The sequence below is a fragment of the Mercenaria mercenaria genome, chromosome 9 (assembly GCF_021730395.1).
Source record: "Mercenaria mercenaria strain notata chromosome 9, MADL_Memer_1, whole genome shotgun sequence".
Taxonomy (NCBI): domain Eukaryota; kingdom Metazoa; phylum Mollusca; class Bivalvia; order Venerida; family Veneridae; genus Mercenaria; species Mercenaria mercenaria.
In genome coordinates, this window is record NC_069369.1 from 45,874,175 (window position 1) to 45,898,970 (window position 24,796).

Consider the following 24,796-nt stretch of genomic DNA (forward strand, 5'->3'; position numbering starts at 1 on the left):
AAGATTTTTAAAGTTTTTCCTTTCGGTTGCCATGGCAACCAGAGTTCTGCATGGAATTAAATTCTTTGAACAATTTTGAAAGGGGGGCCACCAAAGGATCATTCCTGTGAAGTTGGTGTAATTCTGCCCAGTGGTTTTCAAGAAGATTTTTTTAGAAATTGTTGTTGGGCACACGTCACACGACGGACATCAAGCAGTCACAAAAGCTCACCATGAGCCTTTGGCTCAGGTGAGCTAAAAACAAAATAACAAAAGAGGGCCATTATGGCCTTTAATCAGTAATTTTTCTGAACTGGCTCTAGCCATTTTTTTTACAGTGCGATAACTCTTAAGAGGGCAAACATAAGGGAGGGTCTTGTTGCTTGTAAGTCGATAACCTAACCTTAAGTTTCCATTATAGCCAAGTAAGGAAAACTTGTTCTACCCTCTAGCAGCCATGTTTTCTAATGTAGCCATTTGATTCTAAGGAATCTGTTGTGTGTTTGGGTTTAGCATCTTTTCTAACAACATTTCAGTCATATAAACGATGGTAATCAGCACAATGCCCAACTTTATAGTACTGCCTCACTTGAATATCGTGCAGCAGACATGTAACATCCCACCCAGTAACATTATACTGACACCTAGCTGACCAGTCCTAGAACTATCCTTTAAGTGCCATGTGAAGGAAGCAACTTTCACCATTTTTCATGTCTTTGTTATGATGTGGCCAGGGAGCGAACCCACAACCTCCCTCACTTGAGGCCTGTACTCTACCACTAGGCTACTGAGGCAGTCAAAGGAATTTGGTAGACAGTTATCAGAAGAACACTTCTCTAGAGATCATTTTGAAATCAAGCCAGCAGTTTTTGACCAGAAGACCCAAAAGTTTCCACTGTAGCTCTAGTTACCTGGTGACCATGGAAGCTGAATGATACAAGTGATTTTGGTGGAGTGCCACCAAACAAATGCTTCTTTGAAATTATTTTTAAAGCTAGCCAGTGGTTGCTGACATAAAGATAAGTTCCTGACACTAAGTTACCATGATAGCCAGAATTCTGATAACTTAGATTTGAAGGAATCTGAAAGACGACCATAATATTAATATTCCTGTTAAGTTTGGGATAAACTTGGATGGTGGATTAGGAGATGTTCCTTAAAGAAACTGTGAACAATGGAGTCAGACAGACGAACATCCAATCATTCTGCACCCTCGTGAAATTATTACGCCCGACGTATAACCGCCCATTGTGTATAAATAGTGATAAAGCGCTGTTTTGCTATAAATTATTTCTTAAATAGTGCCAGTTTTCTGACTACAATATTGTAAAAGCTAATGTGTGTAGAGTGTGACTGTGTGTGTATGTTGGCGGGTATGGGGTAAGAGGTTGGCCGAATGATGACATGATGATAAGAGAAGTATCAAACAAGAAGATATTTTAAGTTTCCACTACATACATACAGGGGAAAGTGACTACACACCCAGGTGGCCGTGTTTTTTAACAAAACAGAATAATTTGTATAATCTGACAGGACCTTGAAAAAGCAAGTCAAGTGGAACAATTTGTAAAAATTTGATAGGACCAAGTTAAGTGAACATCTATCAAGCAGCTCATTAGAAGATGATTAAAAATATTTCTTTTGAAGCTCTAAGTGCAATCAAGCAGCAACGCTTAAAAAACTTGAGAAATGCTTCTGTACAGACCAAGCTTGGTAACTCTGACCAGTAGTTTCAGAGATGTTTAAGTTAGCAGGACAATAGACAAAAAGATTGGACCGTTCATTCACTAATATAGTAAAAATGTTGACAAATGGAAAGATGTTGAATCGAGTGTAATCTTAAGAACATTATAAATGTTCAGGTTAGCCTAAACTTTTTGATATTTAAGTGCTGGTTCAGAAGTTGAAAAAAAAAACCCTTATTATTGCAAGACTGACTAATTAAGAGTTATTCAACCTTCCTTCTATTGTATTAGTATTACATAACTTTGTAATAATTAAACACAACGCATGAGCTTGCATGTAATTGTTACTAAAAAGTGACAGTCATAGTAGTAGTTCCCAGATTTCTTTCACAGCAAGCTAAAAATGGAGGCATCCATTTGTAAAAAAAACTATAATGTTCCAAGGGAATTCCGACCAAAAGCTGTTTGTGAAACATGTATGCCCCCCATGATGGCCCATTTTCATTCTCAATATCACTATGACTTTAACCTTTCACCTACTGATCCCAAACAAAATAAGGGAAATCTACAAACTAAAGGCAAGTTGTGGAATGTAGGTTAAAGTGTTCTATAGCTTTTAAGCAGAAACTATTTTCAAACTCAAATCCACTGTGACCTTGAACTTCGGCTGACTGACCCCACAAAAGGTTGACCTTCTGACAACAAAGCTTTTACTTGGTGGAAACCATTTTTAGTCTAGCGATCACTTAACCCTGACCTTTGACCTACTGATCCTCGAAACAATTGAGTTCATTACTGACCACATGCAATAATTCTATGAAGTTTCATCATTTTTAGACAAAGCAATCTCTAGCTATTGACCAGAAACCAAATGGTTTAACAAAAGTCAGAGGGGTTCTTTTTAATTATAAAGACATCTAAACAATGAGTATGTTCATATGTATATATATATTCTCACCAGCTTGTCTCTTCTTTTTCTTTTTCTTTACTGGAGGTTCTCCAAGAGCGGAGGTGTCAGCTGTTGTATCCAGTGTAGTATTAGCATCAGTTTCCATGGTAACATCTCCGGCTTCTGACTTCCTCTTCTTTTCTTTTTTCTTTTTCTTCTTCTCTTTCTTAAGCAGATTAGCCTGAACAACTGCAGCCTACAAAACGCATAAACATGCTTCAAATTTCTTCAAAGAAACACAATACATCACTGGAAAGCTGTAATGGCCCTCTAGATCATTTAGTTTGAAAGGATCATTTAGTTTGAAAGCTCGAACAGTTAAAAATTTTGGTCGAGGGTCAACTGAGAACTATTTCTGCCAAATAGCTTTAAAACTAGCTTCTAGATTAAGAAATCGTCAAAACAATATTACAGGACTTTTCGACTAAGTTGTTTATGTACAGACCCAGAACAAAACTTTGGAAGATGCTCTCCTTATTACTTAGAGTACAAAGATGTGATCACTTTTTGACCAAGTTATTACAAGCTGTATCATGAAAGGTAACAATTGTGTTTAGCATGAAACTCACTAGACAAGGAGTTTTATCAAAATTCTGGCAACATGCGATTTCTAGATGGTCCATTCTGTTTTAAGTAATAATCTAAATTTCATGCCAAGGTGACCCAGTTATGCAATTGTCATGATTTCATAAAAACATTCTTATCTGTCTGCTTTCATATTTACTACTGTATGTGTCCTTTCAGCTATAAAGCTTTAGGCTGTAAATTTTATCTTAAGTCTTTAAGAGGCCATAACTCGTCCAAACATCTTTCAACTGGGGAAAACTGATGAGTAAAACTAGCTTTGGGATTGAAAGTGGCTGAAATCTAACCATTGTTTCAGAGTAGCATGAAAATTCTAATGTCAGTGTTCACCTTTTGAAGTAGAAGTTAGGCTAAGGTGACAGTTATGCAACTGCCACTGATTTCGTTAAAACAAACGCTCTGGCCAGCTTCCAAGTAAATCAGGTAATTTTTCTATGATTTAAACTTAGACCAACTTTTTGACTACAGATTTCTTCAACACCCTAGCGTTCATAAGAATTTTCGGCAGATCTGACCTAGTGACCACATTTAAGACCCTCAAATCATGCTGTTTTGAACTTTACCTAGGTTTCATAAATACAAACATTCTGAGTATGTTTCATGTATAAAATGTAAAAATGTGACCCCTGGAGTATTAACATGGCTTTCCTAGGACGTGACCCAGTTTTTGAACCCAGAGGATCCACTTAAACCAGGCTTAGATGTAATTCAAACTAGATGTGTGTCCATAGTACCCTGGTGCCCCCACCCTTTCTGTTATTGTACATGGTTTCATGACTCTAGTTTAAATATTTTTTAAGATAATTGCAACTTAAGCTTTTATGTACTTCATGTGTATTCTTAAGTAGGTAAGTTTTTGTTTTTTGTTTGTTTTGGGTTTAACGCCGTTTTTCAACAGTATTTCAGTCATGTAACGGCGGGCAGTTAACCTAACCAGTTTTCCTGGATTCTGTACCAGTACAAACCTGTTCTCCGCAAGTAACTGCCAACTTCCCCACATGAATGATCAGAGGTGGAGGACTAACGATTTCAGACACAATGTCGTTTATCAAATAGTCACGGAGAACATACGCCCCGCCCGAGGATCGAATTCGCGACCCCGCGATCTGTAGACCAACGCTCTTACCTACTGAGCTAAGCGGGCGGGCTAAGTAGGTAAGTCAAGAACCATAACTCTCATCTGGCTGAGTGAAATCCCAAACAGAACACCAGGTGTACAACACATGCTATATAACAATCCCCTAATGTTTTATGACTCTAGATCAGGTACATTTTCAGATACACGGGACACAAACTTTTATACCCTTACGAAGTCAAGGGCCAGAATTCTGGTCTTGCAGAGCGTAATCCAAAACAAAACTCAGAAGCACAAATACACATGCTGAATAATACATGGTTTCACAACTCGAGGTGAAACATGTAAAAGATATATGCAACACAAACTTTTAAGCATTTACAGAGTATTTTTCACTAAATCAAGGACCGTAACACTGCTGTGGTTGTGTGAAATCCCAAACAGAACATCAGGTACATTACTTTGCATGCTATACAACAATCCTGTAATGTTTTACGACTGAGTCAAACTTATTTTGAGATACATGCGGCACCAATTTTTAGGCCCTTTTCATGCATATTTTCGACGAAGTCAAGGGCCATAACTTGGTATGACTGTGTGTAATCCCAACCAAAACACTAAATGCACAACTACACATGTTGAATGACAATCCTGTGAGGTTTGATGGCTCTATCTCAAATACTTTTCACGACACAAATTTGGACAGACATACAGACTAACATATGGATGGATAAGGGCAACTCTAATGGCCCCTCCCCAAAAAATATTGGGGAGCACAAACAGGCATGGGGCAGCAAGAACCGTACCTCCTGCATAGCATCATGCATTACATCAACGTTTTTCTTGGGTGCTTCTCCAGTCTCATAGAACTTGAGTCTGTCTTCTACCTGCTGCCGTAGATACTCTCCATACACTGAGGTTGGAATATCTGAAATGCATCATAAACTATTGAAATGCTTCCATTCACCTCTAGCAAATCATTTTGACTACTGTCTGGCAAGCAGTTAAATAATTCAATAATAATTCATCTAAGGTTTGAACACCATTACTTAACAAAATGGCAAGATGCAATGCCTTTAACACACTGTGCAAAATCATACTAATTTATTATGCAACTTTGACTGCTACTAGTCTAATACAGCAGTGATCTGTGTTTCAATAGGAAATCTGTGTATCAATACTTTTTATTCAAATGAAACTAGAGCTATCACTAAAGGTGATGAATGTACCCCCCGCATGCACTGACACAGTACATTGCAATTTGACGCACACAAGATTGCATAATTATGTGGACTGTATGTATATAGACTGTATGTATACAGTATAGTAACAAAAAACAAAGCCCCATAATTATGCAGAATATTTATCTAAAAGAATGTAACATGCACCATGCACAACTAGGGTTGGTACTGATCACTTGTGTGAAGTTTCATTAAATTGTGTGCAAGGGTTTGGTAGATTAGGCACGCACAAGATTGCATATGCAGACTGTATGTACATAGTATGTTAACAAGAAATGAAGTCCCATAACTCTGCAATTTTTGTCGCTGAAAGAACCTAACATGCCCCATGCACAACTACTGTTGTTACTGATCACTTGTGTGAAGTTTCATTAAATGGTGTCAAGGGGATGAGGAGACATGGTGCGCACAAGATTGTCTATGTATATAGTATAGTAACAAAAAAACAAAGTCCCATAACTCTGCAAATTTTTTTTCTGAAAGAACCTAACATGCCCCATGCACAACTAGGGTTGGTACTGATCACTTGTATGAAGTTTCATTAAATTGTGTCAAGGGGATGAGGAGAGATGGTGTGCACAAGATTGTGTCTATGTATATAGTATAGTAACAAAAAAACAAAGTCCCATAACTCCGCAAATTTTTTTTCTCCCTCTCCCTGTGAGAATACTTTTAGCCAATTCCTATAGGAAACAAGAGCTGTCACTATTAGTGACAAATGCCCCCGAAATGTGCCCAAGAATGCTACAGCTGTCTGTGCAAAATATGCCAGAATAGTTTAGGTATTAATCAATTTGTGACCAGACGAAAAAAAAAAAAAGTTCTCCAAAGGTAACCTTGACCTTTTAGCTATGGGTCTTGGTCTTGCGCATGACATATCGACTCATTATAGGGAACATTCGTGCCAAGTAATTTTAAAATCCCTTGATGAATGGCAGAATTATTGACCCGACAAGAAACAGACCATATTAACCTTTGACCTCTAAGTGTGACCTTGAGCTAGGGGTCTCTATCTTGCGCATGACACATCGTCTCATTATGGGGAACATTTATGCCAAGTAATTTCAAAATCCCTTGATGAATGGCAGAGTTATGAACCGGACATGAAACAGACCCTGTTAACCTTTGACCTCTAAGTGTGACCTTGACCTTGGAGCTTGGGGTCTGAGTCTTGCGCATGACACATCATCTCATCATGGTGAACATTTATGCCAAGTTATTTAAAATCCCTTTATGGATGGCAGAGTTGCAGCCAGAACAAGAATTTACACAGACGCACATTTGGATGCAATCGCGCACAGACGGATGAACAGTGCGATCAGGGGTCAAATTTAACAATAGTTTTTACTAGCTGAAATTAACTAGTGCCATTTTTTGATCACTAGCTAAAATGAAAAGCTAGCGGCTAAAGTTAGTAATATTTAATTACTCTTTTAATATTTTACTGGCCCAAACTTACTGATTGATCTCTGTTAGTAGCCAGTCACAAACAAAAATATTTTCTATTAACTTAAAATAGCTTGTGCCATTTTTTGTTGAACAATAAAATTTCATAAACATAAATGATAACATTCCTTTCATGAAGAAAAATGTGTACCTTCAAAACAATTAAACTTTATTAAAGCTCTGAAGACATTTGCTTGTTATATTATTGACTAGCTGAAATTAGCTAGTACATTTCAAACCCACTAGCTATTTTAAAATTCCACTAGCATTTAGCCTGTATGTAAATTTGAACCCTGGCGCGATTTTAACATGCCCATCTTTGGGAACATAAAAATGCTCCAACTCAACTAACAAGCAAACTCAGTGGTATCTCCTGCAAAACTAGTGTCACAAAAAGTTCTGGTTAAGGTTGCTATTTAAAGAGAGCAAATTTCCCCAAAGGGAATCACTGAAATGGATGGGTAAATTGATATATACAAAATCTGGCCATAGCACAGAGAGATGTGTTGAAAGATGGATAAATTAAAACAATCAGTAATTTCACTTAGTAGAATATATCACAAGGAACAGACATATTTAACCTTTGATCATGCTATGCTACCTTGAACTGACATGACGGTAAGTTGCATTCTGCATTTTGTGGCCAAGCATGCTAAAATTAGCTAGTATCTTTTTGTTTAATAGATAAAAGGAAAAGCTACTAGCTGAAGTAAAGAAGGAATATCTTATTACTTTTTTAAACTAAATGATCAATCTCTGTAATGCAAACATAGAAAAATCAATTCTTATTATAAACACTTAGTTAAATAATTACAGTAATCCTTATTGAAAATGAAATAACAGCTGACACAATGGAAAGAGTATGTTTTCTAGATAATCAATTTACTATTTTAATTGATAATGTTAACAAATCCATTGATTTTTAATTTATACTAGATATTTAAATACAATATTTATTTATTTATTTATTTGGGTTTTACAGCGCACCAACACAGTATAGGTTACATGGCGCCAAACAGGACTACAAATTTTGATTTCACATCTCATTTACATCGAAATAAAAACATGAGGTATGGAATCAAAATTTGTATACCTGCTGGAATCACAGAGTTACAGCAAAACCAAGTGTTAAGACCCTATTAGTCGCCTGTTACGATCATGCAAGGGTAAGGGCAGTGACTGTGAACAGTCTATAATAACATAAGATGAACTATCAGTAGGCATATACAGCTTGCATGTTTTTACACACCGTCTGTGCCATTGTTTTGGGATCAGAAAGAACAAGAGGACCATGATGGTCCTGAATCGCTCACCTATCCCCACATGACCCAGTATTGAACTGAGTATGACGTCATTATTTCTATTATTTGACATAGTGACCTAGTTTTTGAGCACATGTGACCTAGATATCATCAAGATAAAAAATTCTGACCAATTTTCATGAAGATCCATTGAAAAATATGGCCTCTAGAGAGGTCACAAGGTTTTTCTATTATTTGACCTAATGGCCTAGTTTTTGAAGGCACGTGACCCACTTTTAAACTTGACCTAGATATCATCAAGGTGAACATTCTCACCAATTTTCATGAAGATCTCATGAAAAATATGGCCTCTAGAGAGGTCACAAGGTTTTTCTATTTTTCGACCTACTGACCTAGTTTTTGACCGCACATGACCTAGACATCATCAAGCTGAACATTCTCACCAATTTTCATGAAGATCCGTTGAGAAATATGGCCTCTAGAGAGGTCACAAGGTTTTTTCTATTTTTAGATCTACTGACCTAGTTTTTAACCCCACGTGACCCAGTTTCGAACTTGACTTAGATATCATCAAGGTGAACATTCTGACCAGTAATCATGAAGATCTCATGAAAAATATGGCCTCTAGAGAGGTCACAAGGTTTTTCTATTTTTAGATCTACTGACCTAGTTTTTAACCCCGAGTGACCCAGTTTCAAAGTTGACCTAGATATCTTCAAGGTAAACACTCTGACCAATTTTCATGAAGATCCATTGAAAAATATCGCCTCTAGAGAGGTCACAAGGTTTTCCTATTTTTAGACCTACTGACCTAGTTTTTGACCGCACGTGACCCAGTTTCGAACTTGACCTAGATATCATCAAGGTGAACATTCTCGCCAATTTTCATGAAGATCCATTGAGAAATATGGCCTCTAGAGAGGTCACAAGGTTTTTCTATTTTTAGATCTACTGACCTAGTTTTTGACCCCACATGACCCAGTTTCGAACTTGACCTAGATATCATCAAGGTGAACATTCTGACCAATATTCATGAAGACCTCATGAAAAATATGGCCTCTAGAGAGGTCACAAGGTTTTTCTATTTTTAGATCTACTGACCTAGTTTTTAACCCCACGTGACCCAGTTTCGAACTTGACCTAGATATCATCAAGGTGAACATTCTGACCAATTTTCATGAAGATCCATTGAGAAATATGGCCTCTAGAGAGGTCACAAGGTTTTTCTATTTTTAGACCTAATGACCTAGTTTTTGATCCTACGTGACCCAGTTTCAAACTTGACCTAGATATCATCAAGGTAAACATTCTGACCATATTCATGAAGATCTCATGAAAAATATGGCCTCTAGAGAGGTCACAAGGTTTTTCTATTTTTAGACCTACTGACCTAGTTTTTGAACCCACGTGACCCAGTTTCGAACTTGACCTAGATATCATCAAGGTGAACATTCTGACCAATTTTCATGAAGATCTTATGAATATATGGCCTCTAGAGAGGTCACAAGGTTTTTCTATTTTTAGACCTACTGACCTAGTTTTTTGATGGCACGTGACCCAGTTTCGAACTTGACCTAGATATCATCAAGATGAACATTCTGACCAACTTTCATAAAGATCCCATGAAAAATGTGACCTCTAGAGTGGTCACAAGCAAAAGTTTACGGACGCACGGACGGACGACGGACACCGCGCGATCACAAAAGCTCACCTTGTCACTTTGTGACAGGTGAGCTAAAAAGGCTCAAGTTAAAATCTAGTTCTATTTCCCATTTTTGTATAATTTTTGAGACTGGCCTTTACTGGTCTTTCTTTGAATCATTTTTTTTCTTTGGCACACTGGCCTCCTAGGTTTTTATCAGCTGCTGCTGTGACTTGTTTTAAAAAGTTTGTAATTCTATACAACACTTAAGGTACAATGGACCATCACTAATGCTTGGGGAATTTAGTAGTCTTAATTACAATTACTAAATTTAAGGACCAATCAGCGCTTTTGGCACCTAAATAACATCATTTACCATTTGACATATCAAGTCTAAGAATTCTGAAATGATTAATTCTGGTAATGCTACCTAATACACTTACTTGAACTTGCTTTTATTTAACAACTGTAAACATCTCAGATTTGACCGAAACTTTGTTTATGTAGTCACATTTTTCCTTAGAATTATGACATTTACCTGGTATTTTACTTAGTCCTTTAAAATATGCGAGTGCTTTTTAAGGCCACTTGACATTCTAAATTTTCAGTAGCTATTAAAAAATATTTACGTCCAAATTTGAAAAATGCAAGCAATTCGAAAGTCTTTCCAGGGTCTTTCAGTTACAGAGCAGACATGAATTAATTCCTTTCTGACGTGCAACCTTGACATTAAGCCAATAAACCTGAAGTTGCATGAATGACCCTTTATAAGAAATCCAATGCTGTCTTCGACTTACCTAGTAGTGATATATGAAACAACAATGAAATACCTACCAGAAAAACAGTCGATACGAGAAGCAATTGAACACTTGTTGGCTAGGTATCTTGAAATGCGACCTTTATTTTTGGCTCCTGCTCGGCCAATAAATGTAGAGTGGAATATAAGACCATACTTAGGTGTGTTACCACGAGTTTTCAAGGCCCTGAAATATTAAGAAATTGGTTCAGGTTAACAAAAAGAAACTAAAACACAATTTGTCTAAGTCCAAGGACAATGAAAAAAATTGTTGAGTGGTTTAGGAGATGCTGTTTAAGGAAAAATGTGGATGACATACAAGCGTGGATGACAGACACACAAATGTAACCTGTCTCACATGATTTTTCCATTGTTTGAAAACAAAGGGATAACCATCAAAGTTACAAAAGAAATAAATATCAGGCACATCCACACTTCTTTGTGATTGTATGTACAGAGTTTAATTACAACCTCTCTAACTTATTAATGTAGTCCAGGTCACAAATGTTTTGCAACAAACCATATACAGATGAGAATATCTTCACAGTTCAATCAGTACCGGTAAACCAACTGCGACAAGAGGTCCTTGAAGATCCTGTATCACTATCACTCACCTAACTTAGTTCTTATACAATATAACCTGGTATCTAAGGTGACCTAGATCTCATTTAAACAAGGCAGTCTGAAAGACAGCTAAATCCCCCGCCACTGCTATGGAAAGTTAAAGGGTAAACCTTTGACCTTTAGCTGTGACCTTGACCTTGACATGGCTGACTCATGAATTCTACACAACGTCTTGATGAGGTGATCATTTGACTCAAGTTTCATAAAAATCCTTCAAGGGTTTTAGGAGATACAGAGCTCAAACCTTTGACCTTGAGTTGACATGACTGACTCTCGAGTTCTTGATGAGGTGATCATTTGACCCAAGTTTGATGAAAATCCTTCAAGGGGTCATAAAGTGGCATAAAATGGAAGGCTCAAACCTTTGGCCCTAAGTTATGACCTTGACCTTGAGCCGGCATGGCTGACTCATAAGTTCTGCACATCGTTTTGATGAGGTGATCATTTGACCCAAGTTTAATAAAATTCCTTCAAGGGGTTTAAGAGATACAGAGTGGACACAAAATGGAAGGCTCAGACCTTTGACCTTGAGTTGTGACCTTGACCTTGAGCCAGCATGGGTGACTCATGAGTTCTGCACATTGCCTTGATGAGGTGATCATTTGACCCAAGTTTCAAATGAATCCTTCAAGGGAATTAGGAGATACAGAGCAGACACAAAATGGAAGGCTCAAACCTTTGACCTTCAGTTGTGACCTTGGCCTTGAGCCGGCATGGCTGACTAATGGGTTCTGCACATCGTCTTGATGAGGTGATCATTTGACCCAAGTTTTATAAAATTCCTTCAAGGGGTTTAGGAGATATAGAGCGGACACAAAATGGAGTTCTGCACATTGTCTTGGTAAGGTGACCATTTGACCCAAGTTTGATGAGTTTAGGAGATATAGAGCAGACACAAAATGGAAGGCTCAAACCTTTGACCCTAAGTTGTGACCTTGACCTTGAGCCAGCATGGCTGACTAATGGGTTCTGCACATCGTCTTGATAAGGTGATCATTTGACCCAAGTTTTATAAAATTCCTTCAAGGGGTTTAGGAGATATAGAGCGGACACAAAATGGAAGGCTCAAATCTTTGACCTTGAGTTGTGACCTTGACCTTGAGCGGACAAGGCTGACTCATGGTCTTGATGAGGTGATCATTTGACCAAAGTTTCATGAAAATCCTTCAAGGGGTTTAGGAGATATGGAGCGGACACGAGTGTTACGGACAGATGGACGGACGGAGACCATTCCTATAACCCCCACCACTTGTGGCGGGGGATTAAAAAAAAACAACAAAAAAACATTCTGACCACCTTTTACGTATATCAGGTAGATATTTAACCATGTTTCCCAATTATCTGGCCTAGTGATTTAGTTTTTTACCTGAGTGACCCATTTACAAATTTACTCTATATTTTTAACAGACATTTTAACCTTGAATGTTAACAAGGTTTTTCTATGATCTGACCCGAGGTGCCTATATAACCATCAAATATTGCCAAGACGAGAACTTTGGTACATATTCATCCTTTCTAGTTTACCTGAACAGAGCCTTTTCAGCACCAAGAATCTGTACTGTAGATGCTGGGTACTTGGCCAGATTTGTCAAACTGCCAGCATGGGCAATAAGCCGGGCTCCAACCTGTGAGATAAATCAAATAACAGTCAAATATGCAACACTTTTCTACAATGTATTTTTGGTTGTTACTTATATACAAGTATTTTAAGTTTCTGTATATTGTGTACAGAATAATCTTTAATAATGCCTGTCTCAATGGCATGTCTTCAACATCTGCACATACAGTTCAACATTGTTTATGTGCAGACTAGACAGGCCAACAGAAATTTATTTTAAATATCAGTAGCCATCTGGCTAAATTGGTTTTCAATTAAAAATTGTGTCAAAAGTAGAAGAGAAGCACTTAAATCTATCTTCAGCACCAGGACATATGTTCCAGTTTGAATGATGTTGGAATATTATGTATAACCTGGCTTCTACAAATACTCCACAATACACAGCATTCTGTAAAATTTCAAAGGGCCATAACTCCTAAACTGGGCATGTTACATTCATGTCCTATGTGCTCTTGTTCACTTCATAGTGATACATTTTTATAAAATTCGGTTAAATCACTTGAAAACCGTATAAGAGTTACCAGGACAAACATTTGAGACGGACAGGATGACAACTGGACTAAGACCATCACCATATCCTTCTTCGCCTTTCAGCAGGAGTATATAAATATTTGGCTTCTGGCAACAATCACCACTACAGGTATTTCAGAGCCATTTTTAATTTTATATTGAAAGGCTCAAGTGAAGAGTGACAGTGTAAACCTTATTTCAAGTTTTACTGGGACTGATTTACACAGGTTAGTTTACAGAACTGAATTTCAAATATGTACTGACCTGTTCACCAATTAGTGTTGCCAGATTTGGTGCACATGAGGCCATCTTGCTCTTCAAGTACTCACTGAGAGACTTTCTATACTCTACAAGGGAGATAACTTTAGAAGCGAACATCTCAATGTTGATCAGATCCACAACAGAAATATCCATACCTGTAATTAGTAAACAATAAATATCTATACGACTTTTCAAATAATCATTTATTCTAACAACAGGTGCATCATTACTCTAGCTTAGTTTTCTGGGTTTCAAAGACTAAATGCTGTTTTATTCCAATTAGATTTATCAAACAAGTGTTAAGACACTTATTTTTTGTACACTGGGATACCATACATACTCATACACATGTAAGTTACAGTAAAAACCCTTACCACATGATACTAGCTTAATACTAAAATTTTCTATATCAAAAAAGAGTTGAAATTTTGTAAAGTTATGTCACTGATTTGGAACCTGACTAAGAATGATGATCATTTCATGATGCTAAAGAATTATGAAGAGTATGACGGCTTTCAGTGCAACAGTTCCTAACAAACTTGCTTACAGAAAAAACTTATCACCAAAATTTCTAAGAGAAGAAGAAGCGCATCCATTGTCAGGCTATGTGAATTTTATTATCACATGGGAAGGGGATACTTCAAACAAATCATCAAGAATAACAAGATAAAAGAAACTATGATGCACAATTTTACATTTCTAGTTTCAGAACCTAAGGTCAAATACCTTACACAAACTTTAAGGGCCTTTATGCATATCTTTCACTAAATCAAAGGTGGTTAGGCAATAACTGTGGTCTTTCTGAGTGAAATCCTAAACAAAACCACAGATACACAACTTCACATGCTGAAACTAGATGTGTGTCTATAGGTCACAGGTGCCCCCCACTCCTGTCACCGAACATGGCTGTATGACTCAAGGTGAAACATCTTTTAAGATGTTTGCAACACAAACTTTTAAGTACTTTATGAGTATTTTTCACTAAGTGAAGGACCATAACTCTGGCCTAGCTCGGTAAAATCCCAAAGAGAACACCCAGTGCAAAACTTTATAGGCTATAAAACAACCTTCTAATATTTTATGACTCTAGGTCAAGTACATTTTGACATACATGTGGCACAAACTTTCATTTTTTGACTTAGTCAAGGGCCATAACTCTGGTCTTGCAAAGTGAAATCTCTAACAAAACCACAGATGCACAACTTCACATACTGAATAATACCTCTTTAATGTTTCATAATACTGGGTTTAATACTTTTTGAGATACACGCGACACAAACTTAGGCCCTTTTTATATATATTTTTGGCTAAGTCAAGGGCTATAATTCTGGTCTGACTGTGTGAGATCCAAATTAAAATCCCTGGTGCACAGCTTCTTTATGCTGAATAACAAATAACAATCCTGTCTGGTTTGATGACTCTGAGTAAAATATTTTTTGAGATATGAACGACACAATTTCGGACGGACAGACAAGGGCAACTAAGTGCCCCCCACCCCCACCAAAAATTTTGAGGGGCACAAAAATGTTCCAATAAAACTTAATGACTCTAAGTCAAATACACTTGAAATATGTACAACACAAATTTTTAAGCTCTTCAAGTATATTTTTGTCTTAGTTTAGAGAAGTATCTCTGATCTGGCTGAGAGAAATTCCTAACAAAGTCCCAGGTGCATAACTTCACATGCTGAATAACATTCCTGTAATGTTTCATGACCCTATGTCAAATACATTTCGAGATTGTGAGGACACAAATCTAAACAAGAAGGCCATGATAGCCTGAGATTGCTCAACTAGGTAACACCACTTGCTCGAACAGTTTTAGTAATCACACAAGGAAAATATGTGCAATTATTTTTAAATCAGGCAAGTGTTTTCTGATAATTTTGAAGTTTTCAGTAAATAAATACATTCATCCAAGAAATATTTGTGTGAAATTATTTTAAATTTGGGCAAACAGCTACAGAGGAGGAGATTTTCAAAGTTGTCCATATATCCACATTAAGAAAACTTGCCGCATCACAAGGCAGCCATGTTTTTTTAACAAATCAAATTGGCTTGTAAGACTGTGGTACAGGGTCATCTGAGGAACATTGCTGTCAAATTGATTTGAAATCAAACCAGCAGTTTGTGAGGAGAACATTTTCAAAGTTTTCCAAATAGCCTTATCGGGGAAAACTAACCCTAACCCCAGGAGATTATGTTTTTTCATGAAACAGAAGCTCTGAAAGAATTTAGTAGCAGATCACTCAAGAATCATTCCTCTGAAATTACTTTAAAATCAAGCTGGCAGTCTGAGAGAAGATTTTCAAACTATACAATACTAGAACTAACCCAGCAACCTGATGGCCATGTGTTTTTAATGAAAAAGAATAATTTGACAGAATTTTGTTCAGGGTCATTTAAGGTACATTAGTGTAAAACAATTTTTAAATTCAAAATTTTCCATACAGCCATATCGGAAAGAATAGCCCTGAAAAAATTATTAGAAGGAATTTTAGTAGCGGGTCACTAAATGCACATATAAAATTATCTTGAAATTGTGCTGGCAATTACAGAGAAAGAGATTTTCAACGTTTTCCATGTAGCTGTATAGGAAAAACAAGAGCTCATAGAACACGAAATGCCCCCTTGATGTATTTGGTAACTGTACAAGGAACAGAAATTATTTGGTCACTGTGCACTGAATGTTTGACGTACTGACCTCAAATCAATAATTATGGGTCATTTACCAGTCATAAGTGACCTCAATATCAAATGTGATCTTAGACCAAAGCATTCTCTAGTTATTTGCCAAAAAAAGCTCTACTTGACCTTTGACCTACTGACCTCAAAATCAATAGGGGTCATCTGCTGGTCAAGATCAACCTCCGTATTAAGTTTCGTGATCCTAGGCTCAAGCGTTCTTAAGTTATCGTCCGGAAATGGCTTAACTGTTCCGAGTCACTGTGACCTTGACCTACTAACCTCAAAATAAATAGCGGTCATCTGCTGGTCATGACCAACCTTCTTATCAACTTTCATGATCCTAAGCGTTCTTGAGTTATCATCCGGAAACCGATTAGTCTATGGACCGACAGATATCTGCAAAACAATATACCCCTCCTCCTTCCAAGGAGGGCATAACTAGCACCACATCAATGGTTGCCATGTTTTTTGATGAAACAGAATTATTTTAAGAAATTTAGAAGCGGTCACCCAAGGATTTTTTTTTTTGCACCATTCATTAATATTTTTCATCAAATCATTCAAACTGCTGATCAGTTAGGATTACATTACAGAAATATCACTACATAAATAAGTACATGTATAAATACTGACCCATGGATGACCTGGCAGCATCACAAATAGCCTTGACCTTGGCATCATCCATCACAATTTCCTCAAGTTCAGCAACTTTATCTTCTGTAAACTCTTTCCTATTTTTGATCACCTTTGCTACAGCACAGTACATATGGTTGTCATTGATGATCTTCACAAGTTCTGGGAAATGGTACGAATACCATTCTCTACAAAACAGAAAACTTGGTCTGTAACTGACTTTTGTTCTTGTATAGTTTTGTATCATTATCTCCATCATTTCCTAAATTGAGATATAAATAGTTTATTCCTCTTTCTAAAACATGCTTTTCATAAACTTTCTTCAAATTTATCATGTAAATATTAATAAGAAGTCGGAAGATACATCCTGAGAGGAACATGATTGTCCTAGATCGCTCAACCCAATTTCACAAGTGTAGTACAAAAAAGTGCATTATTTAATCAAAATGAAAGCAAGAGTTATGGAACCTATGTCAATCAGTTTGTATTATTATGGGGAAGGCATGTATGAAGTTTCATTAATAACTTAGACATGAGCTTGCTGAGAATTGTTAACAGTCTACACTTTATGCTGACGCCAAGGATATCGCAACTTTCGTCCTGGCAAACTAACAATCATGTTCACAATTACCTGATTCTCATGGCAAATGTGTTGATATTTTTGTCAAGCTGATCTAGAAGAGCAATACTCTGGATGATCATGTTGTCTACCCTGTTCACATTGAACTTCACCTTTGCTCGTGAGTAACTGTGTCCGAGACCTAGCTGAGCTTTGCTGGCTGATACTTCAGTGAGGCCCTTTACAAGGTTGGGAAAATGAAGTCGGATACCTATATTATGATGTAAAATTACACATATGATTTAAATACATAAATTACAATAACGCCAAAATGTCATACTATATGCCCAACCTCAAGTGTCTGTTGCTAGGTCGGGTTACAAAATTGTATGATAATCATAGTATTAAGAAATGTTGTTTAAACCAATAACAGGGCCATGATGGCCCTATATCGCTCACCTGTTATCATTGCACTTGAGGACAAGAAGGTCCTCAGAAAAAGTCAGGAACAACAAAGGGAAGAAATTTAACCAAAAAGGAAAAAAAACTCTTACAAGGTACAGATAATGTCAAAATACACCTAAAAATTGGAGGTACCATCCATGTTGTACCACAGAATAGTGGTCTCGGTTTTTCCCTACGGCCAATAATAAAAGAGTTACTAAAAATAAGCTATTTATAGTAGCGTAAAAGGGAAGTAATTAAAAAAAAAATATTGTAAGTGAACAAAAGAAGGATCTGCCAAATAAATCTGTTGACATAAATGAAATTTCAGATCAGTATCTTCATAAGTTACGGAGATATACCCATTTTAATTTGAAATAAAGGGAGGTAATTTGACATAAAATCAGTCCATAGTTATCTACCCTGATTGGCTCAGTCCAACTAATGACAATAATGAAATTTCTAAAGTACTAACTTACTGATATATATCAGGGCTCCAGATAATTTTTTTGGCCAATGAGTATTTACTCAACATATTTTTTGTGAATGAGTAAAATGGTAAAATCTGAAATTGACTAGAAGTAATTTTACTCCTGAAAATTTATAAATGTGAAAAAACCAGAAATCAGTTTTATAACATATTTATTAGGTGTAACACCCATGCATTTGTTTGCAGTTTGTTCACTTATACATTCTTAGAAAGAGACATTTTTATTTATTCCGCACCAGAAGTTGATATTTTAAATGGACACCGCTTTAAAGTACACTACCGTACCATCAATATTAATTCCCAACTATTTGATATACGCAGACATTGAGTGTAAAAAATAGTTTAACCTAGGTTTATAGAGTACCATTCTATGCGTGTGTACGTTCAATGTGGGAGAATTAATGCAGACTGTGCTCTGTTACATAAAGCATCCGGACGATTCAGATTTTGTTTACGCCAGTAAAAAGTCATTGCGTGCGTTTCTGTTATTTCATATACGTTTTTATACGCTTAAAAATTATCAGACATGCGTATATGCATTATTTCAAAGCGTAATTTACGCTAATACGCATCTTATCTGGAACCCTGTATATCCATTTTGATTACAATCAGGGGAGGTAATCAGATATAAAATAACTCTGGAACCTACGATTGGATCTGATTTGTCATGGAATCCAAGATTTATTGTTGTTGAAGATATTTTGGAAGTTTGTATCAAATAAAACCATAAATGAAGTCTCTATAAGGCTGCAAAAGCCAAAATAGCCAATTCTGGACCTTTAAGGGGCTATAACTCTGGAACCCATGATGGAATCTGGCAAGTTCAAGAAAGGTACCAAGATCTTGTGGTAATACAAGTTGTGTGCAAGTTTAGTTAAAATCAAATCATAAATGAAGCTGCCATTGTGCAGACAAGGTCAAAATAGCTAATTTTGGCCCTTTCAGGGGCCATAACTCTGGAACCCATTAAGGGATCTGGCCGGTTCAAAAAAGGAACTGAGATCTTATGGTGACACAAGTTTTGTGCAAGTTTGATTAAATTCAAATCATAAATGAAGCTGCTATTGCGCGGACAAGGTCAAAATAGCTAATTCTGGCCCTTTCAGGGGCCATCACTCTGGAACCCATAACAGAATCTCGCCAGTTGAAGAAAGGTACCAAGATCTTATGGTGATACAAGTTGTGTGCAAGTTTGGTTAAAATAAAATCATAAATGAAGCTGCTATTGTGCAGACAATGTCAAAATAGCTAATTCTGACCCTTCCAGGGGCCATTATCTGGAACCCATAAAGGAATCTGGCCAGTTCAAGAAAGGAACCAAGATCTTATGGTAGTGTTTCCTCCAGGCCTTTTTAACATGGCGCAGCGCCATGCCCCATTTGAAGTGCCGCCAAGCTGCCCTTCAAACCGCCAGTTTGTGCCACGTGCCCTTTTAGCTTGTATATTTATCTTGACAAGTGCCCTTTCAAAACCAGTCTGGAAAGCCAATGTCCGCGGGCCATGTTCCGTGTATTGTACCGTCAATTAGCGGCTGTGATCAACAGGTCGACACGTGGGTGCATCAACCGTGAATGACCCTGATTAAGAACTGACAGGATTATGCAATCGATTACTGTTTTATGATAGTTTAATTGGGAACAGTAGATGAAAAATTGTTTGTTTTTAGCATGTCGACGGTGAAGTAGCCTTTTTACGGAAGATATGATTGAAACGGTCAATTAAACGATAATTATTTTAAAAGGTTGTAATCATTTAAAATGTAAATTGATTATCGCACATTTTCGATACGCTAATTAGGCCTTTAAAAATAAAATACTGAAGGTTTTCCGATCGCCGACCAACCCATGAAAATTGACCAGACTCAAAATATTTTATATCGATTTTATCTACAAGATTTATTTTATTCCTTTACGGATATCATTTATAAAAATAATTAGATAAACGTTTAAGCTTTAGAATGATACCAAATTCATTAAAATCGACCGATGTCTTGATTTGTAATATTACGAAGCATCATGACGCGCCGATGCAGAAGTTGTCGCCATCTTGAAAATTTGAAAACGTACATCAGTATGAAAATAACCGATAACTTAGTGATTAAGTTATAAAAACTGATCGAGATTTAAATGAATAAACTAAAAATGCAAGGCCCTAGTTCTGTTTTCGTAAATAATTTGTCAAAATGATTTTATAAGGCCGAAATTTAAGATGAAAGTGCACAGCCACATGCGTCAAGCAAGCCGAAATCTTGAGTTATACCTCGCAATGAACCATTGGTATTCACATTTATGTTTATATTACTGAATAATGTGTGATTAGACGAAAAAAAAAAAACCAGATTCATAGTCAGTCACTGTATGTATCGCAAAAACATCCGAGCAACGGATGAGTGATAAAAATAGTGGCAGACGATCTAATCTAGCAAATTTCACAGCATATACTTTTTACGTCGCATTCTACTTTCGTTTTCGCATGCCCAAAACACTAGCAAAATATAACTTTCCGACTCGACCTGTCGTCTAAATCTTACTGGCAAGGAAGAACAATGGGTTTAATCAGCAATATAGGTACAAAGTCATTGATTACATGTAGATTTGCCTACTCTCTTAACTGCCTATTCTCTTAACGTAAATCAGTGGTGAAATGATATGATTGACAAAATAAAAGTTGCGCACTGATAGTTGTTCAATAAAACATGTTGCTTATTAATTATCACCTGAAATCTGTCTCTGAAAATGCAAGCTAACACTTCATGAGGGTAACAGAATAAGAATGTTTGACAGTATGAATCAACAGTGTCATCTTTAAACAAAAGAAAGGAAAGCACTTTCACAACATGTCATGGTAGGCATTATAAAGAATACTACAAAATATCTATCCCATATCTGAGATATGAAAGGTTCTCAAATTCAATGAGAAAATAGTATGTAAAATGACGCCGACAAGCGTTCTTGGACGAATGCCCTTTCAATGCCAAACCGCGCGTTAAAAGTGCCCCTTTTCAAGGGAAGCACCATGCCCCTTTAAGCGTCTGCAGGAAACACTATATGGTGAAACAAGTTGTGTGCAAGTTTGGTTAAAATAAAATCATAAATGAAACCACTATCGTGTTGACGCACGGACGGACGAAGGGTGATCACAAAAGCTCACCTTGTCTCTATGTGACAGGTGAGCTAAAAACAACTGCTGAATGAAAAAAGATTTCATGGCGAAAACAAGTGACAAGACCACGTTATGAACCCAGGGCAACAAAATACCAATGTGATGTGTAAGACCATTCAGATGTACTATAGGCACGCTACTTAGAAGGGCTTCTTAGACTGTTTTAAGTTTGTGCTTAATTTCAAACCAATATTCTAGTAACAACCATCTAACCACTTGCACTCTAGTGCACATGACAAACAGGTCTAACGGTAATTTCAAGTAGTCTCTTTTTAAACCAATTCTTTTGTTCTACTTAGTAAAATGGAACAAACTGATTATTTAGACAGCTACATTTCTGCCCTTTTACCAAAATTTGGTTACAACCTGATTAAAATAATAGAGAGTTATCTGGAAAGTTATAATGATGAAAAAGACAGTGGGGATACCATAAACATTGTAATACCTCTAATAACCTCTGGTACCACTCCGGTATGTTGGCATGATACTTTCGTCTCTTCAGTGATAGCTGCTCCAATCTTGGCATCACCAACTCCAAGAACAACTTTCTGTTTCTTTGATGATTGTGGTACATTTGTTTCAATGAACACTCTAAGATCTTCGTGTATAACCCCTGCAGGACAAAATGGCACGAAACTGATTAACAGTAACAAACATTACTACAAGATTACACCATAAAGTAACTTTTTGAACATCTAAAGTGACTTAGGCAGCCCAAGGGCTTTTTTCTTCCATAACAGTGGCCGTTTACAGGCCTCTTCCCCTCAAAAAAATTTCTTTAAAATCTTGCAGTTTTCCCCTTAAATTGACTTTACATCAGGTTCTTTTTACCTAAAATTTAAAATATTGAGCTATTTTTCTCCAAATCACAAGCCTGGGACAAAATCCTAGTACCAAACAGAATCCAAAGCTTGGGAGCCGTACAAACTTGCTGTATACCAACTGATAAGAAAATATATCATTCCCTAACTTAAAGACATCTTTCCACCACAGTTCAGTACTCCTGGTATGCCACTCATGTCTTTTTTTCCTTCTTTATAGCAGGCAATTTACCAGTGTCTTTCTCTCCAGAAAATTTCTTTCATACCATGCAGTTTTCTCCTACAACTGACTTTATGTCAGGTTTTTTAACTCCATTTGCCAAAACACCAAGCTATTTCCCCCCAAAACACAAGCCCGAACCCCTTCTCTCTTATTGACAACAAAATCAACAGAGATCATGAGACAGTCACAGGCAATCATCCTATGAGATTTGACAATCCGAAGCAGAGCATTTTTTTAGTCTTGAGGTCACTGTGTTCTACTGATCCCAATAGTAAAAGAAGTCATTAAGTGACCACACACAATCATCAAATGAAATTTGACTACTGTAGGCCCAAGCATTCTCCAAAACATTCTCTAGTTATAGATCCGGAAGTGTCAAGCAATGGACAGACCAACTGACAGAGACAGACATGAGCAAAAGTCTTCAAAGTGGGGCATAAAATTGCCCAGTTTGGGTGAAATTTTTCAACATGTTCATTTCCACCAAGTTTGGCATAAAAGGTATATAGGTCACTGAAAAATGATAATTTGGGTGAAAATGAAAGTTACATATTGGTAAAAATGCAAGAAGAATGTAAATTTTCTGCACTATTTCAAAAGCATTGCAACGACTTACTAGCTTCTGCACAATATTTTTGGTTATTTGTAAGAAGATTTTGCAAAAATCTTATGTCAATAAGTTTGTACCACTAGTCACTTTCAGAGTATTCACTTTTTGTGAATTTTTGAGAGAAATTATTTTCTCTTAAAATGTGTGGGTTAGTCCCTTAATTAAGTAGCCAAACATTGAAAACAAATTTTCAAGAGCCACTGACTACCATAAGTCTAAAAATCAAATTTAAACATACCCTCAGAGATACTGTTGATGTTATCCAAGGCATTAGTACCACTCTTGAATGGTGAGAATGCAGCAAGTTTGACAACAGACTGGAATTTACTGATATCATTGATCCCTGCTTCAACCTCTGGTAACAATATGCCCACTTCCTCAAACTCCTTTACACGGAACAGTGCATATCCGGAGGCATGCTCAAACAAAACAAACACAGACTGTGCCTGCAAACAAATTAAAATTATGTTCTTATCGAATCAGATGTCATCATGTGTGTCCATTTATTATATAAACAGGGAATTTTTATCCTTCATAATGTGACTCTGGTAAATAAAGTCAATCCCCAGGTGAAAAGGGTTTTTTTGCAAAGTGGAAAGCAAAAATTCCCCAAATTCAGCCGAGAAAAAAGTAAATGAAAGGTAAATTCATATATATCCAAACAAAAAAATATCGGTTAAACCAATGTATATGATTATTGCATTTTAAAAGCACGAAAGCAGAATTCATCGACGTCTTTGTAGTGAAGCTTTCAAAGAAGTTTCTTAGAACTCCAGCATTAATTGTTGAGAAAACGCATGCACAACATATGGGCATCTCCTCTTGGGAGTGAAGCTTCCTAAAAGGTTTCGTTGAATATAAGCAAGAGTTGCTGAGAAATACTCCAGACAAAGAAGGTGCTAAAGTTTACTGAATAATCAAAGGGCAATAACTGTTAAAAATCACCCGACCGAAACAAGAAAATTTGCCCATCTCCTCTTGAGAGTGAAGGCTGATAAGAAGTTTCAATGAAGTCCAGCCAAAGGCTGCTGAGAAATACTGCCAACAAGGACGGCACTACTGTTTACTAATGTTGAGTAATTCAAAGGGCAGTAACTGAGTGAACAAGGAGCTGCATTCAATAAACGCTTGATGCCCCCAGTGGCATCCTTGTTGATAGATTTTGCACCTTAGTCCAAAAGGAGGTCAAGGTCAAACTGAGGTCAGGTGATGTTTGAATATGAGGAATGGTCACAGTTTACATCTGTATTAGTATCAATTCATTCTTGTAAGGGGTATTGATGCTAGACGAAATGGTCCCATTTGGTTAACCTTGTATGGACGGACGGACAGGACAATCACTATATGCCTCCCGCATCAGTAGATGCTGGGGGCATAAAAATACGAGAGAAAACTTTTAAAATCATCTCCCGTTTTTAAAGATAAAATATAGGCTCCTCTTTGTAACTACCATTCTCAGTATTCATACTGATTTCGGGGTCTCTAGACAGCCCT

At 36.8% G+C, this 24,796-nt stretch overlaps 1 protein-coding gene across 1 annotated transcript in view; it reads right to left on the minus strand.

Moving 5' to 3' along the window:
- LOC123547017 (nucleolar protein 56-like) overlaps positions 1 to 24,796 on the minus strand; it is a 30,650-nt gene that overhangs the window by 4,765 nt on the left and 1,089 nt on the right. The window contains exons 2-10 of the mRNA XM_045333752.2: positions 23,541 to 23,748; positions 22,094 to 22,261; positions 17,625 to 17,823; positions 16,994 to 17,181; positions 13,677 to 13,828; positions 12,809 to 12,909; positions 10,699 to 10,847; positions 5,080 to 5,201; positions 2,623 to 2,809 (exon numbers count right to left, since the gene is read on the minus strand). Of these exons, the coding sequence (XP_045189687.1) occupies positions 2,623 to 2,809; positions 5,080 to 5,201; positions 10,699 to 10,847; positions 12,809 to 12,909; positions 13,677 to 13,828; positions 16,994 to 17,181; positions 17,625 to 17,823; positions 22,094 to 22,261; positions 23,541 to 23,748 (1,474 nt within the window). The remainder of the gene's footprint in view (positions 1 to 2,622; positions 2,810 to 5,079; positions 5,202 to 10,698; positions 10,848 to 12,808; positions 12,910 to 13,676; positions 13,829 to 16,993; positions 17,182 to 17,624; positions 17,824 to 22,093; positions 22,262 to 23,540; positions 23,749 to 24,796) is intronic.